The 19,670-nt window shown below is 47.0% G+C and overlaps 1 protein-coding gene and 1 long non-coding RNA gene across 8 annotated transcripts in view; one reads left to right on the top strand and one right to left on the bottom strand.

Moving 5' to 3' along the window:
* The window catches only part of VPS41 (VPS41 subunit of HOPS complex), a 183,462-nt gene extending 168,680 nt beyond the window's left edge, over positions 1-14,782 (top strand). For all 3 annotated transcript variants that reach the window (XM_053218649.1, XM_015071615.3, XM_015071625.3), the window contains 4 exons: positions 10,842-10,941; positions 11,048-11,092; positions 12,939-13,018; positions 14,056-14,782. In XM_053218649.1, coding sequence (XP_053074624.1) covers positions 10,842-10,941; positions 11,048-11,092; positions 12,939-13,018; positions 14,056-14,136 — 306 coding nt within the window. In that variant the 3' untranslated portion in view covers positions 14,137-14,782. The remainder of the gene's footprint in view (positions 1-10,841; positions 10,942-11,047; positions 11,093-12,938; positions 13,019-14,055) is intronic.
* Positions 14,783-14,833: 51 nt separating this feature from the next.
* Positions 14,834-19,670, bottom strand: part of LOC128314819 (uncharacterized) — a 100,961-nt gene continuing 96,124 nt past the window's right edge. For 3 of the 5 annotated variants that reach the window (XR_008296911.1, XR_008296913.1, XR_008296915.1), the window contains 3 exons: positions 17,444-19,235; positions 15,233-15,321; positions 14,834-15,050 (listed from right to left, as the gene is read on the bottom strand). This is a non-coding gene — a long non-coding RNA (uncharacterized LOC128314819). Of the gene's footprint in view, positions 15,051-15,232; positions 15,322-17,126; positions 17,203-17,443; positions 19,236-19,670 lie in introns of all 5 variants that reach the window. The other 2 variants (XR_008296914.1, XR_008296912.1) reach the window with 2 other exon arrangements.

Raw genomic sequence — 19,670 nt, 5'->3', positions numbered from 1 at the left:
CTGAGGGATGTGGGTGGGAGGGCTGGAGCCAGGCCCCAGCAGCCTCCATGAGCTGGGAGGCCAGCCTCTCGGCCTTCTGGGGCTATAGCACTGAGTAGCACAGCTTAAATGAGAAGGGGTTTTCCTGAGGGCAGGACGCGAGAAGACAAGCGGCCTTCCTCAGGAGGGCCTGCGGGAAGTCGGGGTCCCGGGAGAGATGGGTGTTTGGTGCAGGCAGAGGTAGAGGGTTTCTTGTGTGCCAAGCTTTGAGATACACACGTGTTTATTTACAGAGGAACTGGGAGGTTGCGGACAGCCCGGGGAAAGGTTTTCAGGACAGAGAATGAGCCGGACGGGAAGGAGAGAGAATTGGGATGGGTGACTAGGTGAGCATTGTGGGCGGTGCCCCAGGGCTGCGGGAAAGTGGTCCAGGCGGGGGAACACTTCCTGAGTTCTGAGGTTGGAACCGGGCTTTGGGGAAAGTGGTTTCAGCGTCTGACCTCATAAGGCCCTGCATGTGAGTGAGCCTGATGATGATCTGTGTACTTCACGGGCTCTTCCCAGGCCCGGGTGTGCCGGGACCTGCTCGAAGTTTCAAGTCAGGATGTGTTGAGAAGTCATTTAGGTGCGGTGTCCCTGAGCATCTCTGCCCCATGGAAGGCGACAAAATGATCAGTCCTCTGTCCTCCAGATTACAAATGCATCAAGCTTAGCCTCTCGGTTGAAAATGTGCCTGTTTTCCCAGGCTCTACAGTGCCGACAGACACACCTAATAAATCCCTCTTACTAGGCTCTTAATCCGGAGAACCAAACTCCCGGGCCTGACTGGATTTCACTCCTCATTCATTTTTTATGAGTAAAATTGCATTGTTCTGAGTCAGCCAGGAATAAAAATAAATTATTAGATGCAAAATGAATTCCATATTAAAAAATCATCCACTAAAACAGCTGCTAAATCAATATTTTATCCTCTTAATTATGTTTTTAAGTGGACTGAGAGCTTTTCCTTAAGACATGTAAGTGTGCAGTTGGTGATGCGTTGAGGAGGCCGGGAGTTCCTTCTCCAGTGGATCCTGTAAGCCTGACCAGGGAGTGGCCTCTGGGACGAGGGGCGGGACCCCCGGGGAAGGTTGCAGAGCCTCTGGGAACTGCACCTGGGTCTCCCCTGGAGCTCGGACATCTCACTGGAGGGTACAGAGAGGAAACACTGAACTCGGGCAGGTGGTTCAAACAATTCCAGGGGACGCTCCCTTCTTATATGTGAAGAAAGACTTTAGAAGTTTTTTTTATACGAAAGGCTACTGTCTGTCATTAATGGCCACTTATATTCTTTCTCCAGGCCACCTGTTAAAAATAACTTAAGCCTACTTCTAGATTATAGAGCATTTGGAAGTTTCCAGAAAGGTTTCACATACATATTTTTTACTCTTGGTCTCTTTCGTTTGTTCCATAAAAGTATATAGTTGATTTTTACATGTTCTCGCAGGATAAAAATGGCTAGCTCCGTTAATCTCCCAAACTGGGGGGAAATTTTGCAGATGCATGTATTTGCGAGGACCTGGAACCTTCTCTGTTGGAGGCAGGGCGGAGGGGAAGGCCCCTGGCGGATATCGCGGACCATTCAGTAAACAAGGATCCACGGTCAGATGTCAGGGAAAGGGCTCCTCCACGTTGGGAATGTCTTGGGCAGATTTACAGTAAAATGTGCTGCACTGTAAAATGTCTTTCGCCACTGAGAATGCTTCGGGAGAGCACTCATTAGCCAATAGCTTAATTGGAAACAGAAAGCAGGAAAAGTTGTGGGAAAAAATTTAAAATAAGTATCTCCTCTGGTTTTAAAATTTGATGTTTTCCAAAACGCAACAACTCTCCTCAGCTGAAGTTCAGCATGAGGCGCGTTAGCGTTCTGTGACATCATTAAAGTGAAGGAAGATTTCCCCTCGGCCGTGATGTTGGTGTTTACATTTTTAAAATTTACTTTATTGTCATGTTTTTGTACCTTGTTACACAGTTCGTATAATGACTCAACACATTTTACAAGCTTCATGAAATCCATAAGATGAAAGTAGTCCTGATTGTATTTCATAAACTTAAAATGTTCCTAGTCCTGGGGCGCCTGGGTGGCTCAGTCGGTTAAGCGTCCAACTTTGGCTCAGGTCATGAGCTCATGGTTCGTGGGTTCAAGCTCCACATCAGGCTCTGTGCTGACAGCTCAGAGTCTGGAGCCTGCTTCGGACTCTGTGTCTCCCTCTCTCTCTGCCCCACCCGTTTGCAATCTGTCTCTCTCAAAAATGAATAAGCGTTAAAAAAAAAAATTTATAAAAAAAAAAAATGTTCCTGAGCCTGATTTCAAGGACAAAAAGCTTTTGTGTAATGTAAGATTATTTTCAAAACAGTATGGTATAAATGACATTTCAGTGCTTACATGAAACTGACAATAGTTTCCAAATTATTTTTATGCTATAGATTTTTCATGTTTATACTTTATATTTTTAAAATATTTTTATTTCTAAATTTAGCATTCATATCCGTTTCTGTTTTTATTTTCCCAGAAAAGTCCTAGCACTTTTGTTCCTATGGTCTTGTTTGACGGCCATTTCATAGTGGTCATTAGGGACTACTTCCCATATCACAGATGGGAAGGCTGTCTCAAAGGATTTGCCAGCCTGGGAAGCTGGTGAAACTGGGTTTGAGCCCAGGTCTTCTGACTCCATCTTGTGTATTCCTTACTGTTTGGTTGCTCCGCTGGTCTCTGGAGATGCATTTGCGGCCCCGGCAGGTTACAACAACAGAGGAGTATCCAAGATTGACCAGGCAGCCTGCTGTCTTGGGAAAGCAGTGGACGTGATGTTTGCAGAGCTGGACTCCGGTCCTGGCTTTGTCACCAACAAGCCTGTGGCCCTTTGGGAGGGCACCTAACCCTTCTGGATCTCAGCTTTCCCATTCGATTAAATCAACATTTGCCAGCCTGGCTACACACCCGACTTCCCTGAATTCTTTTAAAACTTACTTTGTTTCAGTAAAATAAAGCCTTCCAGATCTGCTAGATTAGAATCTCCTGGGGAGGACTAGGGGACTGAATCCACTCTGATGTTCCTAATCGCTAAGCCTGGCGCAAGTCTGTGCGTTGACATTCGGCATTTAGGAACTTGGAGATTAGATGATCTCTAAAGTACCTTCCGTCTCTCAAGTTCTTCAGAGAGTCATTTCAGAAACACGCCTTTATGTTGTGCCATTTCTTCTTCTTCCTCATCTCTGCTTTGAAATCCAGAGACAAATAAATTAAGAGGAAATAGTGACTTCTTTCTTACCTGCCTTTTTTTATTTTTATGTTTATTTTTGAGAGAGAGAGAGACACACACACACACACACACACACACACACACACACACACACAGTGTGAGTGGGGAGGGGCAGAGAGGGAGACACAGAATCCTCGAACCAGACAATAGGCTCTGAGCTGGCAGCACAGAGCCTGACGCTGGTCTCGAACCCACGAATGGGTGAGATCATGACCTGAGCCGAAGTCCGATGCCTAACCAACTGAGCCACCCAGGCACCCTTGTTACCTACCTTTTTTGGGGGCTCAGATGGGTGGTTTCTTGTTCAAAGTACATAAACTCTTCATTTCTTCCAAGAGATATATTTTTTTTAATTTATAGATCTCTGAAATGGATTTAAAGTGGATTAAACGGATTTAAAATGGATTTTTTTCCCTCTCAAATGATTTCCATTTGGTGTCATAGCAGCTTTTAGGTGACATAGATGGCCTATGACTACCAGGTGTAGCTTCTTTAATCAATCTGGCACGTGTATACTTTGTGCTGTTGTAAATTGAATACAATTGTAATATTGTTTTTGAACTCCCAACATGAGACCTTAGAGCCTTTCTGTTTTTTCCTTATTTCTCTGCATTTCATCTTCTTTGATGATAATCTCAACAAAAAGCAAAGCGTTTTCAATTAGAATTCACATCCCATAGCATCATAGCCTACCTGATGGGTTAGAAATTAGGCAAAATGGTTACCCCGGCTAGCTCCGGGATTGGTATCGTATTGGGGCTTGTAAACCCAGGTAACTCTCTGTGTTTTGCAATTCTAATGACAAGCACTGCAGTATGAACAAGGCAACGTCAGCAAAAAATTCAACACTCCGAGAATCTTTTAAAATAAAAATATCAGAAACTCGGCAATTTTTTATGGCATTTTTCCCCCCACAGCAGCCGTCTCCAATGAAGCATAATAACATCACTGATGTACGATTCTTTTATTGCTTTATAAAATATCTATGAGTCTGGTGCTTTGCACCGGGATGATAATCAATGATGATGAACTGCAGAGAAATCAGGAAAAACCGGAAGACTCTATCTAGAGTCTTCTGTTGGTTTTTGACAGCTGTCTTATAAATACGTTCTTTAAATTCACAGTAGAACAAGGTATGCTTACAACAGACCGATTCTAGATCCTACAGCTGGTTGGTTGTCTTGAAAGTGGTGAAGACGAAAAAGTAAAGGTAATGCTGGAAAGCTTTGCTCTATGGAGAAAACAGTGCAATGGTGAGAAAACAAGAGTTGAGAACAGAGTGTGGGGAGAAAAAATAAGGAAACGTCCCATAAGCAAAATGAATCTCTGAAAGGAAATGTTGTACTTGCTAAGCAACGCCCACACACACTTTTTGAGATGAAAGCTTGACGCCATTATGAGGTTGAGGAAAGAAAAGACCAGTGGTGTACTGCCCTTGGTGAAATTCTAACATGAACTGGAGCTTCTAGTCTGAGATGTGGATTACACAGAAGAATGAGAAGTGCGTGACAATCTTAGTATTTTCAAGAACTAAAATACTGCATCAAACCGAAAGGCATTATTAGTTAAGTGTCATTTAAAACAAAGACACGAGGGGCACCTGGGTGGCTCAGTCTCGGTTGAGCATCGTACTGGGGCTCAGGTCGTGATCTCGTGGACTGTGAGTTCGAGCCCTGCATCGGGCTCACTGCTATCAGCAGGGAGCCTGCTTCAGATCTTCTTTCCCCCCTCCCCTATGTGCCCCTCCCCCACTCGTGGGTACGCTCTCTCTCTCTCAAAATTAAACATTAAAAAAAAGACATGAAAAAATACATCCCATAATAAAAAGAACACTATGATAGAAAATAGGAATACTTGAAAAATAACCAAATAGAACTCTTTGAAACTGTTTGGGTATTCATTTAAATTATCAGTTCAGTGCAAGGTCAATAGTAGATTGGACTCAGCTGAAAGGGAGAATGAACTGGAAGATCTGATGAAATGGTATATGCAGCACAGAGTAATTAAGAGATCATAGAAAAGAGTGGCCAATGGAGACAGGGAGGTGAGAATGTGTATGTCCTCAACCACAGGACTTCTGGAGGAGAGAAAAGGCTAATAGGGAAACCTCTAACAAAGTTGATCAAGAAAAAGAAAAAAAAAATCCATATATATTAGGAACAAACATGACAACTAGATGCAGACAAGATTTGAAAACTAAATGTTACAAAATTTTACATCCGTATATTTGAAAACTCAGTTTTCCACACCCAAAAAACAAATAATCCAGTGAAGAAATGGGCAGAAGATGTGAATAGACACTTCTCCAAAGAAGACATCCAGATAGCCAAGAGGCACATGAAAAGATGCTCAACGTCGCTCCTCATCAGGGAAATACAAATCAAAACCACACTGCGATACCACCTCATGCCAGTCAGAGTGGCCAAAATGAACAAATCAGGAGACTATAGATGCTGGAGAGGATGTGGAGAAACGGGAACCCTCTCGCACTATTGGTGGGAATGCAAACTGGTGCAGCCACTCTGGAAAACAGTGTGGAGGTTCCTCAAAAAATTAGAAATAGATCTACCCTATGACCCAGCAGTAGCACTGCTAGGAATTTACCCAAGGGATACAGGAGTGCTGATGCATAGGGGCCCTTGTACCCCAATGTTTATAGCAGCACTTTCAATAACAGCCAAATTATGGAAAAAGCCTAGGTGTCCATCAACTGATGAATGGATAAAGAAGTTGTGGTTTATATATACAATGGAATACTACTTGGAAATGAGAAAGAATGAAATACGGCCTTTTGTAGCAACGTGGATGGAACTGGAGAGTGTGATGCTAAGTGCAATAAGCCATACAGAGAAAGACAGATACCATATGTTTTCACTCTAATGTGGATCCTGAGAAACTTAACAGAGGATCATGGGGGAAGGGAAGAAAAAAAAAAAAGTTAGGGAGAGAGCCAAACCATAAGAGACTCTTAAAAACTGAGAATAAACTGAGGGTTGGTGGGGAGTGGCAGGGAGGGGGGGTGGGTGACGGGCATTGAGGAGGGCACCTGTTGGGATGAGCCCTGGGTGTTGTATGGAAACCAATAAATTTCATATTAAAAAAGAAAAGTCCGTTTTCTAGGAAAATATAAATTACCAGTATTTACTCAAGAACAAATAGCCCTATAGTCATTAAATCAGTAGTCAGAACATAAAGCCACAATAAAAGCACTAATCCACAGTCAACTTTAGAGATTGGTTTTATCAAAGTTTTAAAACACAGGCAGTCCCCAAATATATTTTGTAGTTAACCTTTTAATTAAGCCAGGATCTGCGAGGAGAAGAGGGCAACATTTCTACCCTGCAAAGGAGGTGAGAAATGGTCTGTCTTCAGGACACGATGGACCCAACTGACACCTGAGGTCCCATCAGCTTCCAGGAAGAGGAGGACAATGCTGGGAGGTGGCCAGCCAAGCTGTCACAGCCCTGCCATGTTGATTCAGTGAATAAAAGAACCATAAAATTCATTCCAGAGAGAAACCCAACATCTTGAAGATTGCTTTGCTGCTCATCTGAAAAAATAAAGAATAAAGCCTAACAACCAAACCCAAGCAATCCCTATTTTACATAAACTTTTCCAGAGGATAGAATAGAAAAGCTCTTCAGTTCCCTGGGGGATGCTAGTCTAACCTTTCCAGCGTCCTAGGAGGGCAATCTAAGACCATTAGAGCCTTGTCTCTTTAACAAATGCAGAAAGGCTACACAAATCGTTACCTAACTGAATCTAACCCTTTAATTGTTGACAGTATGTACATAACCATAAATGTCATAAATTCTCTCTAAAGTAATCATCATCTATATGTTTGATACAATTCTAATCAAAACCCCCAAAGAATTCTTTACTGTCCTAAGTTTTTGTACAAAGTGGCTAAGATTAAGAAGAATAAGGAGGGGAGATTTATGAGATATTAAAACATAATATGTGGGAACGTAAAATGGTGTAACTGCTTTGCAGAACTATTTGATAGGTACTTTAAAAATTAGGCATATACCTATTTCATAACCCAGCAGTTTTGCTCTTAAGTATTTATCCAAGATGAAAAGTAGGTCCACAAAAGAACTGTACAAAAAATGTCCTTTGCAACTTTATCCCTAATAGCCCTAGAGTGGAAACAGCCTAGATATCCATCAACAGGAGAGTATATCTCCAAATTGCTGCCTCTTGGTCACAAACCAGATGCTGTATCTCCAGACCGCACATCCACATTCCAGGCAGGAAGATGTGGGAAGCAAAGGGCTCTTTCCTGATGAGGCTTTGCTTTTTTATTTGGGAAAGGATGGCTTTCCAGCCTCTACGTTCATCTCATTGGCTAGATCTGTGTTGCATGAGTCCCAGGCAGCTGCATGGTTTAGTTGGGGACACACTGAACATAGTTGAAGTCATGTTTGTAAAAAAGGAGGAGGGAAGGTAGCGGGCACCGAAGTGTCAGCTAGATCTGAAATCTTTTCTTTTTCTTCTGAAATCGATCTGAAGCATACGGTAACACCTTAATAGCTTTGCTCAATCTAAGTGCAGAGACTTGAGTATATTTTATTCTCTCTGTTTGCTGTATTTCACGATTTAAAACGGAAAGTAGCCCAAAGTAGTGGCAGAGGATATATTCAAAACGTGACTGGCAGTGACTCGATGGCATTTTGGTCATAAAGACCTGGATGGCAGGAAAGCGTGCCTGTGCCCCACGGACGTGAATAATGCCAGGTCTGCAAGGCTGGAGACCGTGGGAGGTGAGCGTCCACAGGTGGGAGCAGGCTGCGTGTGACCACCTTGGAAGATGGGAGTTGTCGGAAATCACGAAGGTCAGAGAGGGCTGAAGAGGACGGAGTTGGACTCCGCCACCGATGTTTTAATAAAGGCGTTCGTGGGAAACACCAAGTATCCACTTTTAAGGTTGAAATAAATCAGTGACCACTACAGCCGATTTTTCACGAGTCACTGATGGTTGCTACAGCGATGATCCATGGTCAACCTAATGCCTTGTCATGTCTGACGCTGAAAATAGTACCTATCTGATGCTACGGTGTTCTTGTGTGGGCTTCACTCACCTGCTCTGATTGCCCTCGGAGTACTCCCGGTTTTGTGGGATAACTGGTTCTTCTGCACCGATGGTAGCTGCATTTCGTGCTCTACCTACCTGCCTGGTATCACGTAAATGAGAAACCGTTTTTGTGTTTTCCTGCTTTGGAGGCTTGGGTTTTGGGCAGATGAAGTATAAAGTAACATATACTACGCTGTATTTGTGTATTTTCCCTTCTCCTGGCTGAGGGCCTGTGAATACTGAAGTTTTTCCTAGAAAATGCCTTGCTGTGGGCAGGCGGATTGTACCTATTTAGAAAAACGCAATCCTGGTAAAGAAACGGTTCCTCCTCAGTTTGCAGGGGTTTTTTTGCATTTTCTTTTTTAAATTTGCAGGCACTGTGGCTTCTGTCCATACTGCTGGGTCTGCCTTTCCTCCTATATCACTCGTGCGGGAGACCCACTCAGGGTCAGAGCCAGCTCGTTTTGAAACGTTTTACCAAAGATACTTTGACACTGTTTTTCTTAAGTTTTTATTTTGGTATCGGAGGCAGAGCAGTTTTCTATGCTTGGTTATCAATTTTCCTAAAGTTACTAACATCAGTATTTTTTTTTTATTTTTGAGAGAGAGTGCGAGCGAGCGAGCACATACATGGAAGGGGCAGAGGGAGAGGGAGAGAGAATCCCAAGCAGGCTCCACATCATCAGTGTGGAGCCTGACGTGGGGCTCAAACTCACAAACCGTGAGAGCAGGAGTCAGACACTCCGCGAGTCGAAGTCGGACGCTTAATGCACTGAGCCACCCAGACGCCCCTGGTATCAGTATCTCCTAGATCTCTTTCTTACCATATTTTTCTCTTCCTGTGTGCTTTAATGATACCCATTAAAGTTTTAATGCCTTTTTTAAATAATCCAAAATCCAATTTTTAGTAGCATTTTGAAGAAGAAAACGTCATAGGCAGTGTCTCGATTAATGTAGAAATCGTAGAGCTTTATTTCCTGTTCAGCAGTACTAGAAATGGCAGGTACAGAACTTAGATCTGGGCATCAGCTCTGTTTTCTTGAGTATTTGCTTTTGTAGGACTGGGGAGCAAGCCCTTGGGCTGCATTCCCCCAGCCCATGCTGTCCAGGATTTGAGAGGAGCGTGTATTAGTGTAGACACCGGGGATAGCAGAGCCCAGGTGGCCCAGTGGCATGAATTGAAAACCTGAAAAGCAAGACACATGCGTAGTATGAAGAAGGGTGGGACGCACCTCTTGAGAGCAGCATTTGCTGTGACCCAGAGCTGGACCTAGGGAGGCGGTGAGGGCATCATTCTGTGAATTTCCGGGACAGTTACATCTGACCGCACAGAAACGTGCATTAAGACCCATCGAGCCAGAAGAGCGAGCCACAGACCCTGCCACAGAGAGCCTCACTGCCCTTCAGGCCCTGAGTGTCCCCCTCTTAGAAAAGCAACAAGTTCTGGTTCAGAAAAAAAAAAGGCACTTGGCATAAGCACACCTCACACAGCCTCTGCCAATTTCTAACAAAACACCTCGGAAAACCCATAACAGGCTGGAAACTCTCACTGGGGCCCATGGAACGGGGCAAAAGGTACGGCGGGTGGTCTGTCTCCTGTGCCCCAAGCAGGTGGGCACTCTGTCTCCATCCCACCCCGGCTCTGAAACAAGGTGGGTGCCACCCAGCAGCATTGGCCTGCACTGTAGGTGTCGTGACTTGTGAGGCTGCTGCGGGGGTCCCTGCCTCTCCTCGTTGTCCAGGCAGCGAGGGAGAAAATATGTAACTTACGAAGTAGCAGGAAAAATGCATAAAGAAAAAGCGCAGTACCGGGATGAAGAAAATGGATCTTGTAACAGAATATGAACATCTGTGGTCAGTTTTCAGTCGTCCGCCCCCTTTAAGAGTCCCCAAATTGGAGGGTTAACAGAGACACTTGAGACCCTTAGCACTGCGCTGAACAGTTGGGATGGGAGAAGAGAGGGATTGCGGCCAGGAGGGGGGTTAAGACAGAGATCCTGTCTGCTTAGCTGCTCTGTGCCCTGTTCCTTGTCTGTGATATGGACCCCGTATAGATCAGTGCAGTAGATAGACGGAGTTATCAAATGGAACATTCTGGAATAGCTGGTTTTCCATCCTGGAATGAGCAGGTCACAGAGGGGCAGAACTGCCAGGCAGAGTCTGAGTTAGGAAGCCTTGTAAGATAACGTCAGGGTTCATTAATACAGCCTTCCTTGCCAGACTTTTACATCCGTATGTCATTTCACAAGCGCTACAGGAACGGCCATACATTAAGTGCAGTTGTGACTGCACGGAGGCTGGAAAGGTTGGTCTGACAGGTTTGGAGGGAAGAGTGTACTGAGGGCCGGCAAGCAGTGAGTGCTTCCTCGGGCAGCTTCAAACACCAATTTTCTGAATCCCCAGTAAGAGGGTTCTCCCCCATATTTGAGTCTTCTAAAGATGCGGGTTTCGTTTTGTTTTGTTTTGTTTTACAACGAATGCATTAGATCCTGCTTCGTGAAGGCTGCAAGAAGATTCTCGTAGCCGACTCTTTGTCCTTACTGAAGAGGATGCACCGGACTCAAATGAAAGGCATTCTGGTCGATGGTGGGTATCATTGAAATAATCCTATTGGAACCATAGGCCTTGCTTTCAGAAGAGACAGAGCAAACAGAAAGGCTGTCTAATCCCAAATGTGTGTGTTTCCTTGCAGAGGAAAACATCTGTGAGTCGTGCCTTTCCCCTATTCTTCCGTCAGGTAAGATGGTTGGCGGGCGGAGATCCCCCAAATATGTGTTTATGAGGAGAATTAATTTTTTTAAATTTTGTATATTTTTGAGAGAGAGAGAGAGTGTGTGTGTGTGTGTGTGTGTGTGTGTGTGTGTGTTCACGTGGGGGAGGGGCAGAGAGAGAGAGAGAGGGAGACACAGAATCCGAAGCAGGCTCCAGGCTCTGAGCTATGAGCACAGAGCCCCAACACCAGGCTCGAACTCACGAGCTGTGAGATCATGACCTGAGCTGAAGTCGGGCATTTAACCCACTGAGCCACCCAGGCGCCCCAGAATTAAAATTTTGACGTTAGCTAATCTATAACTTCTGGAATAATCTGTGTACAGAATTTCAGCCCACAACCCTACCCAGTTGCAGGCCGGCACCACCATTTTGTAAAGCTGAGGCGCTCATCCTAGAGTGAGCCCGCATTACCTGGAAGGCTCGGGAAGCCCAGAGTGCTGGTACCCCCCCAACACGTGCAGAGGCAGTAGTTCCCGAGCAGGACCCAAGAATTTGCATTTCCAACACATTCCCGGGTGACATAGATGCTTCTTCGGGAGCCATTCTTTGAGAATCATGGCTTTAGAGTAAAATAGAATGGAAAAACTACCATCAACATGTTTAAATTCCAAGGAATAAGAATCATGTGTATCTAGGAAAAAAATTGTACTTCCCTTTTCTTTAAACTTTTTCTCTGCTCTGTGATTATGGGCCCCTAAGTTATCCCCGATTTCGACGGAAACCTACTATGTGCCGCCTCCTCAGAACACAAGCACGTGTTTATTTATAGTTGGTAGATATAATATATATATCGTCGTGTGTAATCGGAGCGCCTTACGTAAGGATAGGACAGAAGAGGAAATTCCAGAATTTGAAAATAGCAATTAAAGCATAGCTGTCGGGATGCAAAAAAAAGTGCTCCTTTGATACAAATTCAGCACACAGAAGTACCAAGAGAGCTAGCTGCTGCAGGGTTTACTTAGCTTTAAGGGATAATCTAACAGCAACATGAGAAGTCTGTTCCCCCCAGGGTCTTTTCTAGAGGAAATGGGTTTGAAGTGCTCATGTTAAAAACCGCAGCGGACGCAGGAAAAGTGAGCTTTCACAGTGTTTTTAGGCCGTGCTTTAACAGACCTGCAGACCAGTGCACCCGCGGTGTGTAATTAAATTCTGCAGAAGTGCTCGCAGCACGGTGCAAGGTCACAGCCTAGGATTGTCACCCTGCTCTGCCCCCAAGTCACTGAGTGGTCCTGGCCAAGGCAGTAGGTGAACTGGCAGGATTTTTCTAAAGCCACGGAATGGACTGAGGGATATGGTGTGTATAGTGTGTGTGAGGGCACAGGGAAGGGAAGAGGGGATACACATCCTAATTTGTTTTAAGTCTTAGAATGGGGGAGGGGCGGAGAGAGAAACCCAAGCAGGCCCTGTGCTGTCAGCACAGGGCCTGATGCGATGCTCAGTGTCACAAACCATGAGATCATGTCCTGAGCCGAAATCTAGAGCTGGACACTTAACCGAATGAGCCACCCAGTTTCCTCCTAACTTTTAAAATAAACGTGGTTGCATTCGCTGGGAAGCAGTCCCCGGTTTGTAGGCGTAACTGACGTGGAGGTCTGTGACCTTGACTCAGAGCAGCTCGGTTGTGGTAGCTGCTGTGCGTTTGCTCCCAGCACCCCTCGGGGATGCCTCTGTGACCGTGCGGTCCTCCTACGGCGGCTTCCTGCTGGAACGTTGAACCACAGCTGGACTTGCAGTCGGGAGCGGTTCCCACAGTTCCCGATCTGCCTGTTTCATTGGGTTCTTCTCTCTTTTCTGCCCTGTGCCCCCCCCAGATGCCGCTAAGTCCTTCAGCGTGGTGGCCTTCCACTGCCGCCACATGTTCCACAAGGAGTGCCTGCCCGTGCCCAGCATGGTGAGTGGGAAGTCCCAAGTCTAATGTGTCATCCCGTGGCTCTGTGGCTTCTCAGAATTCGTTCTAGATCCCACGAGAAAATGACTTTATTCCTCAAGGGTAAAGACGCTTAGTATACTACCCAGTAGTGCCCCCTTCTCCGTGGTTGTGGTCACCCGCGGTCTGGAAGCAGGCGGTTGTCTTCCTGACGAACAGCCAGGTCAGTAGTAGTCTACACAATGCCTGTTTCGTCCCTCACTTCACCTCCTCAGGCAGGCATTTCCTCCTCCTCCTCCTCATGGGAAGAGGGGTGAGTACAGTACAAGGTAAACCGCGTTCACGTAACTTTCATTGCAGTGTATTGTTATCATTGTCTGTTTTATTAGTTATCAATCTTGTGCCTAATTTATCCTAGGTAGGGATGTACAGAAGAAACAGTGTATTTAGGGTTTGGTACTGTGGTTTCAGGCATCCCCCGGGGGTCTTGGGACATACCCCCATGGATAAAGGGGGATTACTGTGCTAAACCCAAAATCGAGTGGATTCATGTAGGTACAATTGATGAGGGTCAAGCCATACAGCTGTGAGATACAGTGAAAACCATTTTCTAGTGTTCACTTTTTCAGCCCGATTTCCATATCGTGACACTGCTATTTTCAGTATCAAGTCATGTCCCCCATGTGCCCCCTGGTCACATTAGACTTGTTCTGCTGTGGGGGGGTTCTTGGAGTCTCACAGAACCCTCTGTGACCCAGCAAAAATCTCCAGGAAATGGAGGGACATTTCCTAGCTTCCTCCCCACCCCCTGACCAATGTTCCCATAAGATTTCTGAATATGAGAATAGAAAGAATTTTTATTTTTTTAATGGTTATTTTTGAGAGAGAGCAAGCACACAGGGGAGGGGCAGAGAGAGGGAGACAGAAACTGAAGCAGGCTCCAGGCTCTGAGCTGTCAGCACAGAGCCCGATGCGGGGCTCGAACTCACGGACCGTGAGATCATGACCCAGGCAGCCAAAAAAGCTTTTTTAAAACCCGTGTCTTGTAATTACGTTTCTAGAATTCGCCCGCACAGTTCTGCAACATCTGCAGCGCCAAGCACCGCGGACCAGGAAGTGCCATCTTGGAGTTGAAGAAATAGCCCGGTTCGGCTGGTCACCCCTCCTCCCCGTGCTCTCCAAGACTGTTTTTGCAACAGTGGCAGCGTTCGTGGACACCAACGCTGTTCAGAGATCAGCGTGTTTAGGTCACACTCAGAAGAGGTGTGTTCATCTTTGCCTGCCTGCTCGGGGCTTCTCTCTGCAGGTGACGTTAGGGTTCCCCCCTGTCCCTGCCTGGGGCTCACACTCCACACTCGGTCGTTGGCTGGGTTCGTTCTTTAGGAACAGAAGAGAAGAGCGGGGTGGAAGTGAGGTTCTGGACCCTAGCGAGGCTTTCCGGCCGTCGAGTGCACTGCCGAGAGCCGTCCCCGCTGCCTGGGCGCAGCTCCAGGACCTGCCCGGCAACTTGGACCTGTTTCCACGGCCTCTGCTTAATCAGCCCTCCCATTCTGGGGGTAGCTTCGGTTTATGGCATCAGCTGTGCTTCTCTTCTTAATAGGCATCTAATGAAACACTGTGTAAATTGTCACTTAGTCAAGGACATCTGGGAATACCAGGCGCAGGCTGACGTCATGCTGTTTCACGTTGACTGATCACGTGTTCTCTGTGTCCTGACGACCAGCCGTGTCTGGCCCTGGCAGACAGCCCATGTTTGTTGACTGAATAAATGTTCGCTCTTACAAAAGACTCCTTGTAGCGAATTCTGGCTCACCTCAGTGAGGTGTGAAGGGTCATGGTTGGGTCCTGCCAGCTGGGAGGAGGGAAGGGATGTTAGAGAGTCTGAGAGGGAGTCTCAGGAGAAATGGGACCACCCAGTGGCGGGGCCTGGGCCTGACACTGCAGTCTTGTCAGCCCTCGGGGAACGCAGAGTGGAGGATGCAGGGACAGGATCCGAACTTGTGACCATCTTGCAGCGGTTGGCTTCATCCATCCTGGGCTATGTTGTGCCGACCTCCTGCCATGGGTGGAAAACACATGCCGTCACCACACTTAGTCCCACAGACACGAATAAATGCAGCTCTCTGCTTTATTTTTTGGGGAGTGGGCGGGATGCTCATGCGTACTGAGCGCCTTCCCACCGGCAGCACCTCGTTTCATGCATAAGGCACCCCCCCCCCCCCCCCAGGAAGAACATACCACATCCCACAGTATCCTGTCGAGCAACTGAAACAGGGAGACATCATCACGGTTGCAGAGGTGACTGCCGAGCTCCAGGGCATGGCTCCCTGTAAGAAATCGGGGCAGAGGGCCAAATTCAGAGGAAATGCATGGTAGGTCTCCGCAGCAGAGCCCCAACATTCTCCAGCGGACATCAGGCTTTTCCTGTTACTCCTACAGATCCCAAACTAGAAAGTCCTCAGCACCCCTCCGTATCCCATTCCCTTGTTCCAGTTTCTGCTGGTTTTCCTTGTGTTCTAACCAGAGAAATCCTTATTTCACCAAAAAACTCACAAGTAAAGCCAATTTGTAAGCACACGTAAAAAGCAAAGCTGCTGCACTTACTTTGGGGAAGAGGGGCGTGGCTGCAAAATGCATGTTCCCTCCCACCCCTGTACAGAAAGCCACTCTGAGGGTGAAACAGCCAAGTTCAAGGTTCTCTGGTGAGAGCCTGTTTTCTTCTTCTAGTCAAAAGGATTTTTATACTAGTTTAAAAATGAAAAGTTCTCAACAATTTTTTTTTTTAAGTTTGAGAGAGAGAAGGCAGCACAAGTAGGTGAGAGGGGCTCAGAGAGGGGGCGAGAGAATCCCAAGCAGGCTCCACATTGTGAGCACAGAGCCCCCCCCCCCCCCCCGCCGCCCCGGGCTTGAACTCACGAAACCACGAGATCACGACCTGAGCTGAAACCAGGGTTGGATGCTTTATCGACGGAGCCATCAGGCGCCCTGACAAATTTTTAACTTGGTGGTTATAATCTTAACCTATATATTTTCATATTCTAAAAACAAGCATTCGAGCAATTACTGTGGGTCGGGCGTTGTTGCAAGCACCATTTGTATTCTTCGTCCCAACTCCGAAACAGGACCCCCCCCCCCCCCCGCCACCAACCTTGTTATCTAACAGAGAGGAAGCCAGAGCCCGTAAGGCCGAATACATCTGTCTCAGGTCAGGTAGCAGGCAGGCGGCCTTCAGAGGCCGTGATCTTAACCGCTGTGTATTTGATTTTTTTTTTTTTAAAGTATGCATTTGACCTGTGGTGGTCAGCACATAGAAAACAAAATCCTCTCCAGTCCTAGAAGGGAATTTGTTATAAAGTAGCCAGTGGCTTACTGAATCATCGAGAGGACAGAGGAAGCAGATGCAGGGAGGGCGTACAGGAACACGTCACAAAGCCCCCCCACAGAACTGGGCTGCCCAGGGCACCCCCAGCCCAACCTCCGTCAGAGGACAGGCGACACAGAGCATGTGAACCACCGCTTTTAAGTAAACTGTGTAAATAAAAGTAGGCACATTTCTCAGTTTCTTTTCATGCTCAGTCAACACTGAATAAGGATCATGTGTGCACGTCTGTGTAGGAAACCTTTGTATGTGCTAAATACCACGCCAGTTTATTCTGGCTTCTCTAACCAAGACTCAGGCTATTGAAACTCCGCCAATTTCGATACTAAGCAGTAACTGACTTCCCAGACACCCATCCTGGGCTTGCCGCTGATCGTCACTTTATAAAATCTGGAAAGAAATGCCTTTCCTCCTACACCTCCTGTCGGAGTGATTCGAATCAGTGTGATGTTAGGGACACAGGTACGATAGGAGAGAGAATGAAAAACGTGGCTTCCAGAAGCAGGGATCCCAGAGTTCGCCAATGCCCGGCCTTTCTTTACACAGACCCAGAATGGTGATTCTAAATGAAAATGGGGTCATGTCGCTTCTCTTTGAACCCTCAGGAATCCCAGTGCCCCGGATGTGAAGGGACTTCAGGTTTGGTCCCCGAGCTCGGTTCCCCTTGCTTTCCCATTGCTCTCCTTTAGCCGACAGTCCCGGGGCTCAGTGTGACTGACTCCTCACCCACCCTGGCCTCCTCAGATGGCTCACCTGTCCTAGAAGGCACCCGGGCTCCGTCTGCTTCTGGCATACCACACTGCAGCGGTCCATGTGCACAGACTCAGGTCTGCAAAAGAGTAACATTTAAATCCTCTCTCGAGGGGGTGCCTGGGTGGCTCAGTCAGTTAAGCATCCAACTTGGGCTCGAGCCCTGCGTCCGGCTCTATGCTGACCGCTCAGAGCCTGGAGCCTGCTTTGGATTCTGTGTCTTCCTCTCTCTCCGTGCCCCTCCCCTGCTCGTGCTCAGTCTCTCTCTCCAAAATGAAAAAACATTAAAATCAATCAGTCTTCTAGAATCCATAGTCTACCTTGTGGTGTGAAGTTCATCTGAGTTCATGGTAGACTCAGATAAATCGGCCTTTGCTGTAGTTTAGGGATGCCTTCTTCTTCTGTGGTGGCGGCAGGGATCATCTCAGTGCGTCCAGTATCCATGAGAAGAAGGCATCTCGTCAGTTGGCCTCTGTCCACATTGGCGCTGGTTGGAAGGCCACCATCCCCACAACCTGCTCTCCCCTGCATCTGCCGCGGGCATCTCCCAGATCTCTGCAGTCCCAGCCTGTCCCTGGTCCCCGCTTCTCGTACTGCCCCTGCTGCTCCTGACCACCAAGCCTCTGTCTGCCTCGTGGCCCTGGTACCTGGGAAATTCAGTCTGGTCAACCGAGTTGGTATCCGTCTGTTGCCTCCTTGCCGTTGCCAAGAGTGTGCGTGGTAGGTGTGCAGGGACAGGGTACGTGTTGGTTTGTAAGGCTGGCTGCTTCTCAGAGGAAACAGGAGGTGGGGACCCTCACATAGCTATCTGCTGAGTCCATCTTTGCTGAGACCGCAGTGTGGGGCTCAGAGCAAGGTGGCCCTTGCCACTCAGCTCTCTTCTCTCGGGACCGGTCTCCTCGGGCTCTCCCCCAGTCTGGTTGAGTGCTTCCTACAGGCGCAGTGGAACTGGCTGCCACGTTATGTATTGTGATGGTACCCAAAGGCTGAGGGGCCTGCAGGCTGTTGGCTCTGTGAATTAATAAGAACTTAAAATATGTCTGCCTCTACAGTGGACTGGGAACCAGGAACAAGGAACATACCGTGTTCCCCTCTCCCCTGGTAGAGGGGCACCCAAGCACCTGACAATGTCTGCTGAATGGAAGTCCAGCCTTTCTCCCTTGTTCAAGGTCGAGAAACGTACACCTTCCAGCATCCTGTGACATGAGGGACAGGACTTGTAAATGTGGTAGATGTGCTCATCCAGAGACCCACTGTCTCTTCCTCCCTTTTGGGGTCTTCACAGCCACCATCAACAAGTCTCCTTTGTCTCCATTCTTCCACAGTCGGTATGATTTATTCTCAAGTGCTAAAATCCTTCTTTGAGTGCCCTTCCTCCTGTGTCTCCCCATCCAGTCCGCCATCTTTTCTCCCCATCTCCCTCTCTCTTCCATGCTCACTGCCATGGTCTTGACCCAGATTCCTATCATCAAGCCTCTAGATGGATCAGAACCAATCCCTTCTTGGTGTTCCTGCCTGCAGTACCCACACTTCTGATTTATCCTGCACTCAGTTTCTGCATGAATCTCCCTTCCAGACTGATCCAGTCAAGTTCCCAGACATTTTGCTATTCCCAGTGCTAACACTCTCTCACTCTCTATAGTACGTTTTTCCACGTATTCGGTTCCCCTCTTCCAACTCCTCAGTTTAGATCCCATATAGCTTCAGAGTCTAACTTAATGTCTCCCCAGGTCCAGGTCCTCCCCAACGTAGTCTGCCCCCCACCTAAAGCAGTCTGCACTCCAACCTCCCACGGCCCTGGCAGAAGCAAGACAATGGTATTTGTGATACATACCTATACATGAATTGTTCGTCACCAAATGCATGCTACAGACAGGCCATTCAGTAAATGTCCCTTACTGGACTGAACAAAGACCTCATTCTCCTGCTGGGCGTGGGGTTCTTTCCTCTGGAAGGAGTGTTGGTGATATTATGGCACAAAGAAGAGAAGAGGCCTCCTTGGGCAGTTCCTGTGCTTTCTCCTTCTGGATACCTAATGGCAACATGGATACATCTGCTTTCCAGAGTCCCCTCTTTGTGCTGTGATTTTTGAAAAATAAACCATTCTATTCACTGTCAAAAAACAAAGACATTAGGAAGGTCCTTGGTCCCAGCATTATAAGTGCCTGACTAGGTCAGGTCACCACAGGTCAACGTATTCAAATGAGTTAGGCTAAAGCATTTTTTCCAAAATGAATCTAGCTTCTTGCCCCAATTATTCCAAGTAGCCTCAATTCCCTCTTTTCTTTGATGTTCACACATCAACGAGAGCTTTTCAAAATTCATCAACTGCTCCTCGACTGTAATGATCATGTAATTCATGACTCCAAGCACGGCATTTTGAGAATGTGAGGGGGTGCTATTACAAACCACCGCAAGCCAACGTGACAGTCCCTGGCAACCTAAGAAGCCTGTCACCCTTCTTTTGACGCCTAGTACTACTGGCTCAACACTACGTGTGACAGAGTTGAAGAAAACGATGCTGCTTAAAAGCCAATGCTGACAACA

Source organism: Acinonyx jubatus, chromosome A2 (genome assembly GCF_027475565.1).
Source record: "Acinonyx jubatus isolate Ajub_Pintada_27869175 chromosome A2, VMU_Ajub_asm_v1.0, whole genome shotgun sequence".
NCBI lineage: Eukaryota > Metazoa > Chordata > Mammalia > Carnivora > Felidae > Acinonyx > Acinonyx jubatus.
This window is presented reverse-complemented; position numbering and strand designations above follow the sequence as displayed.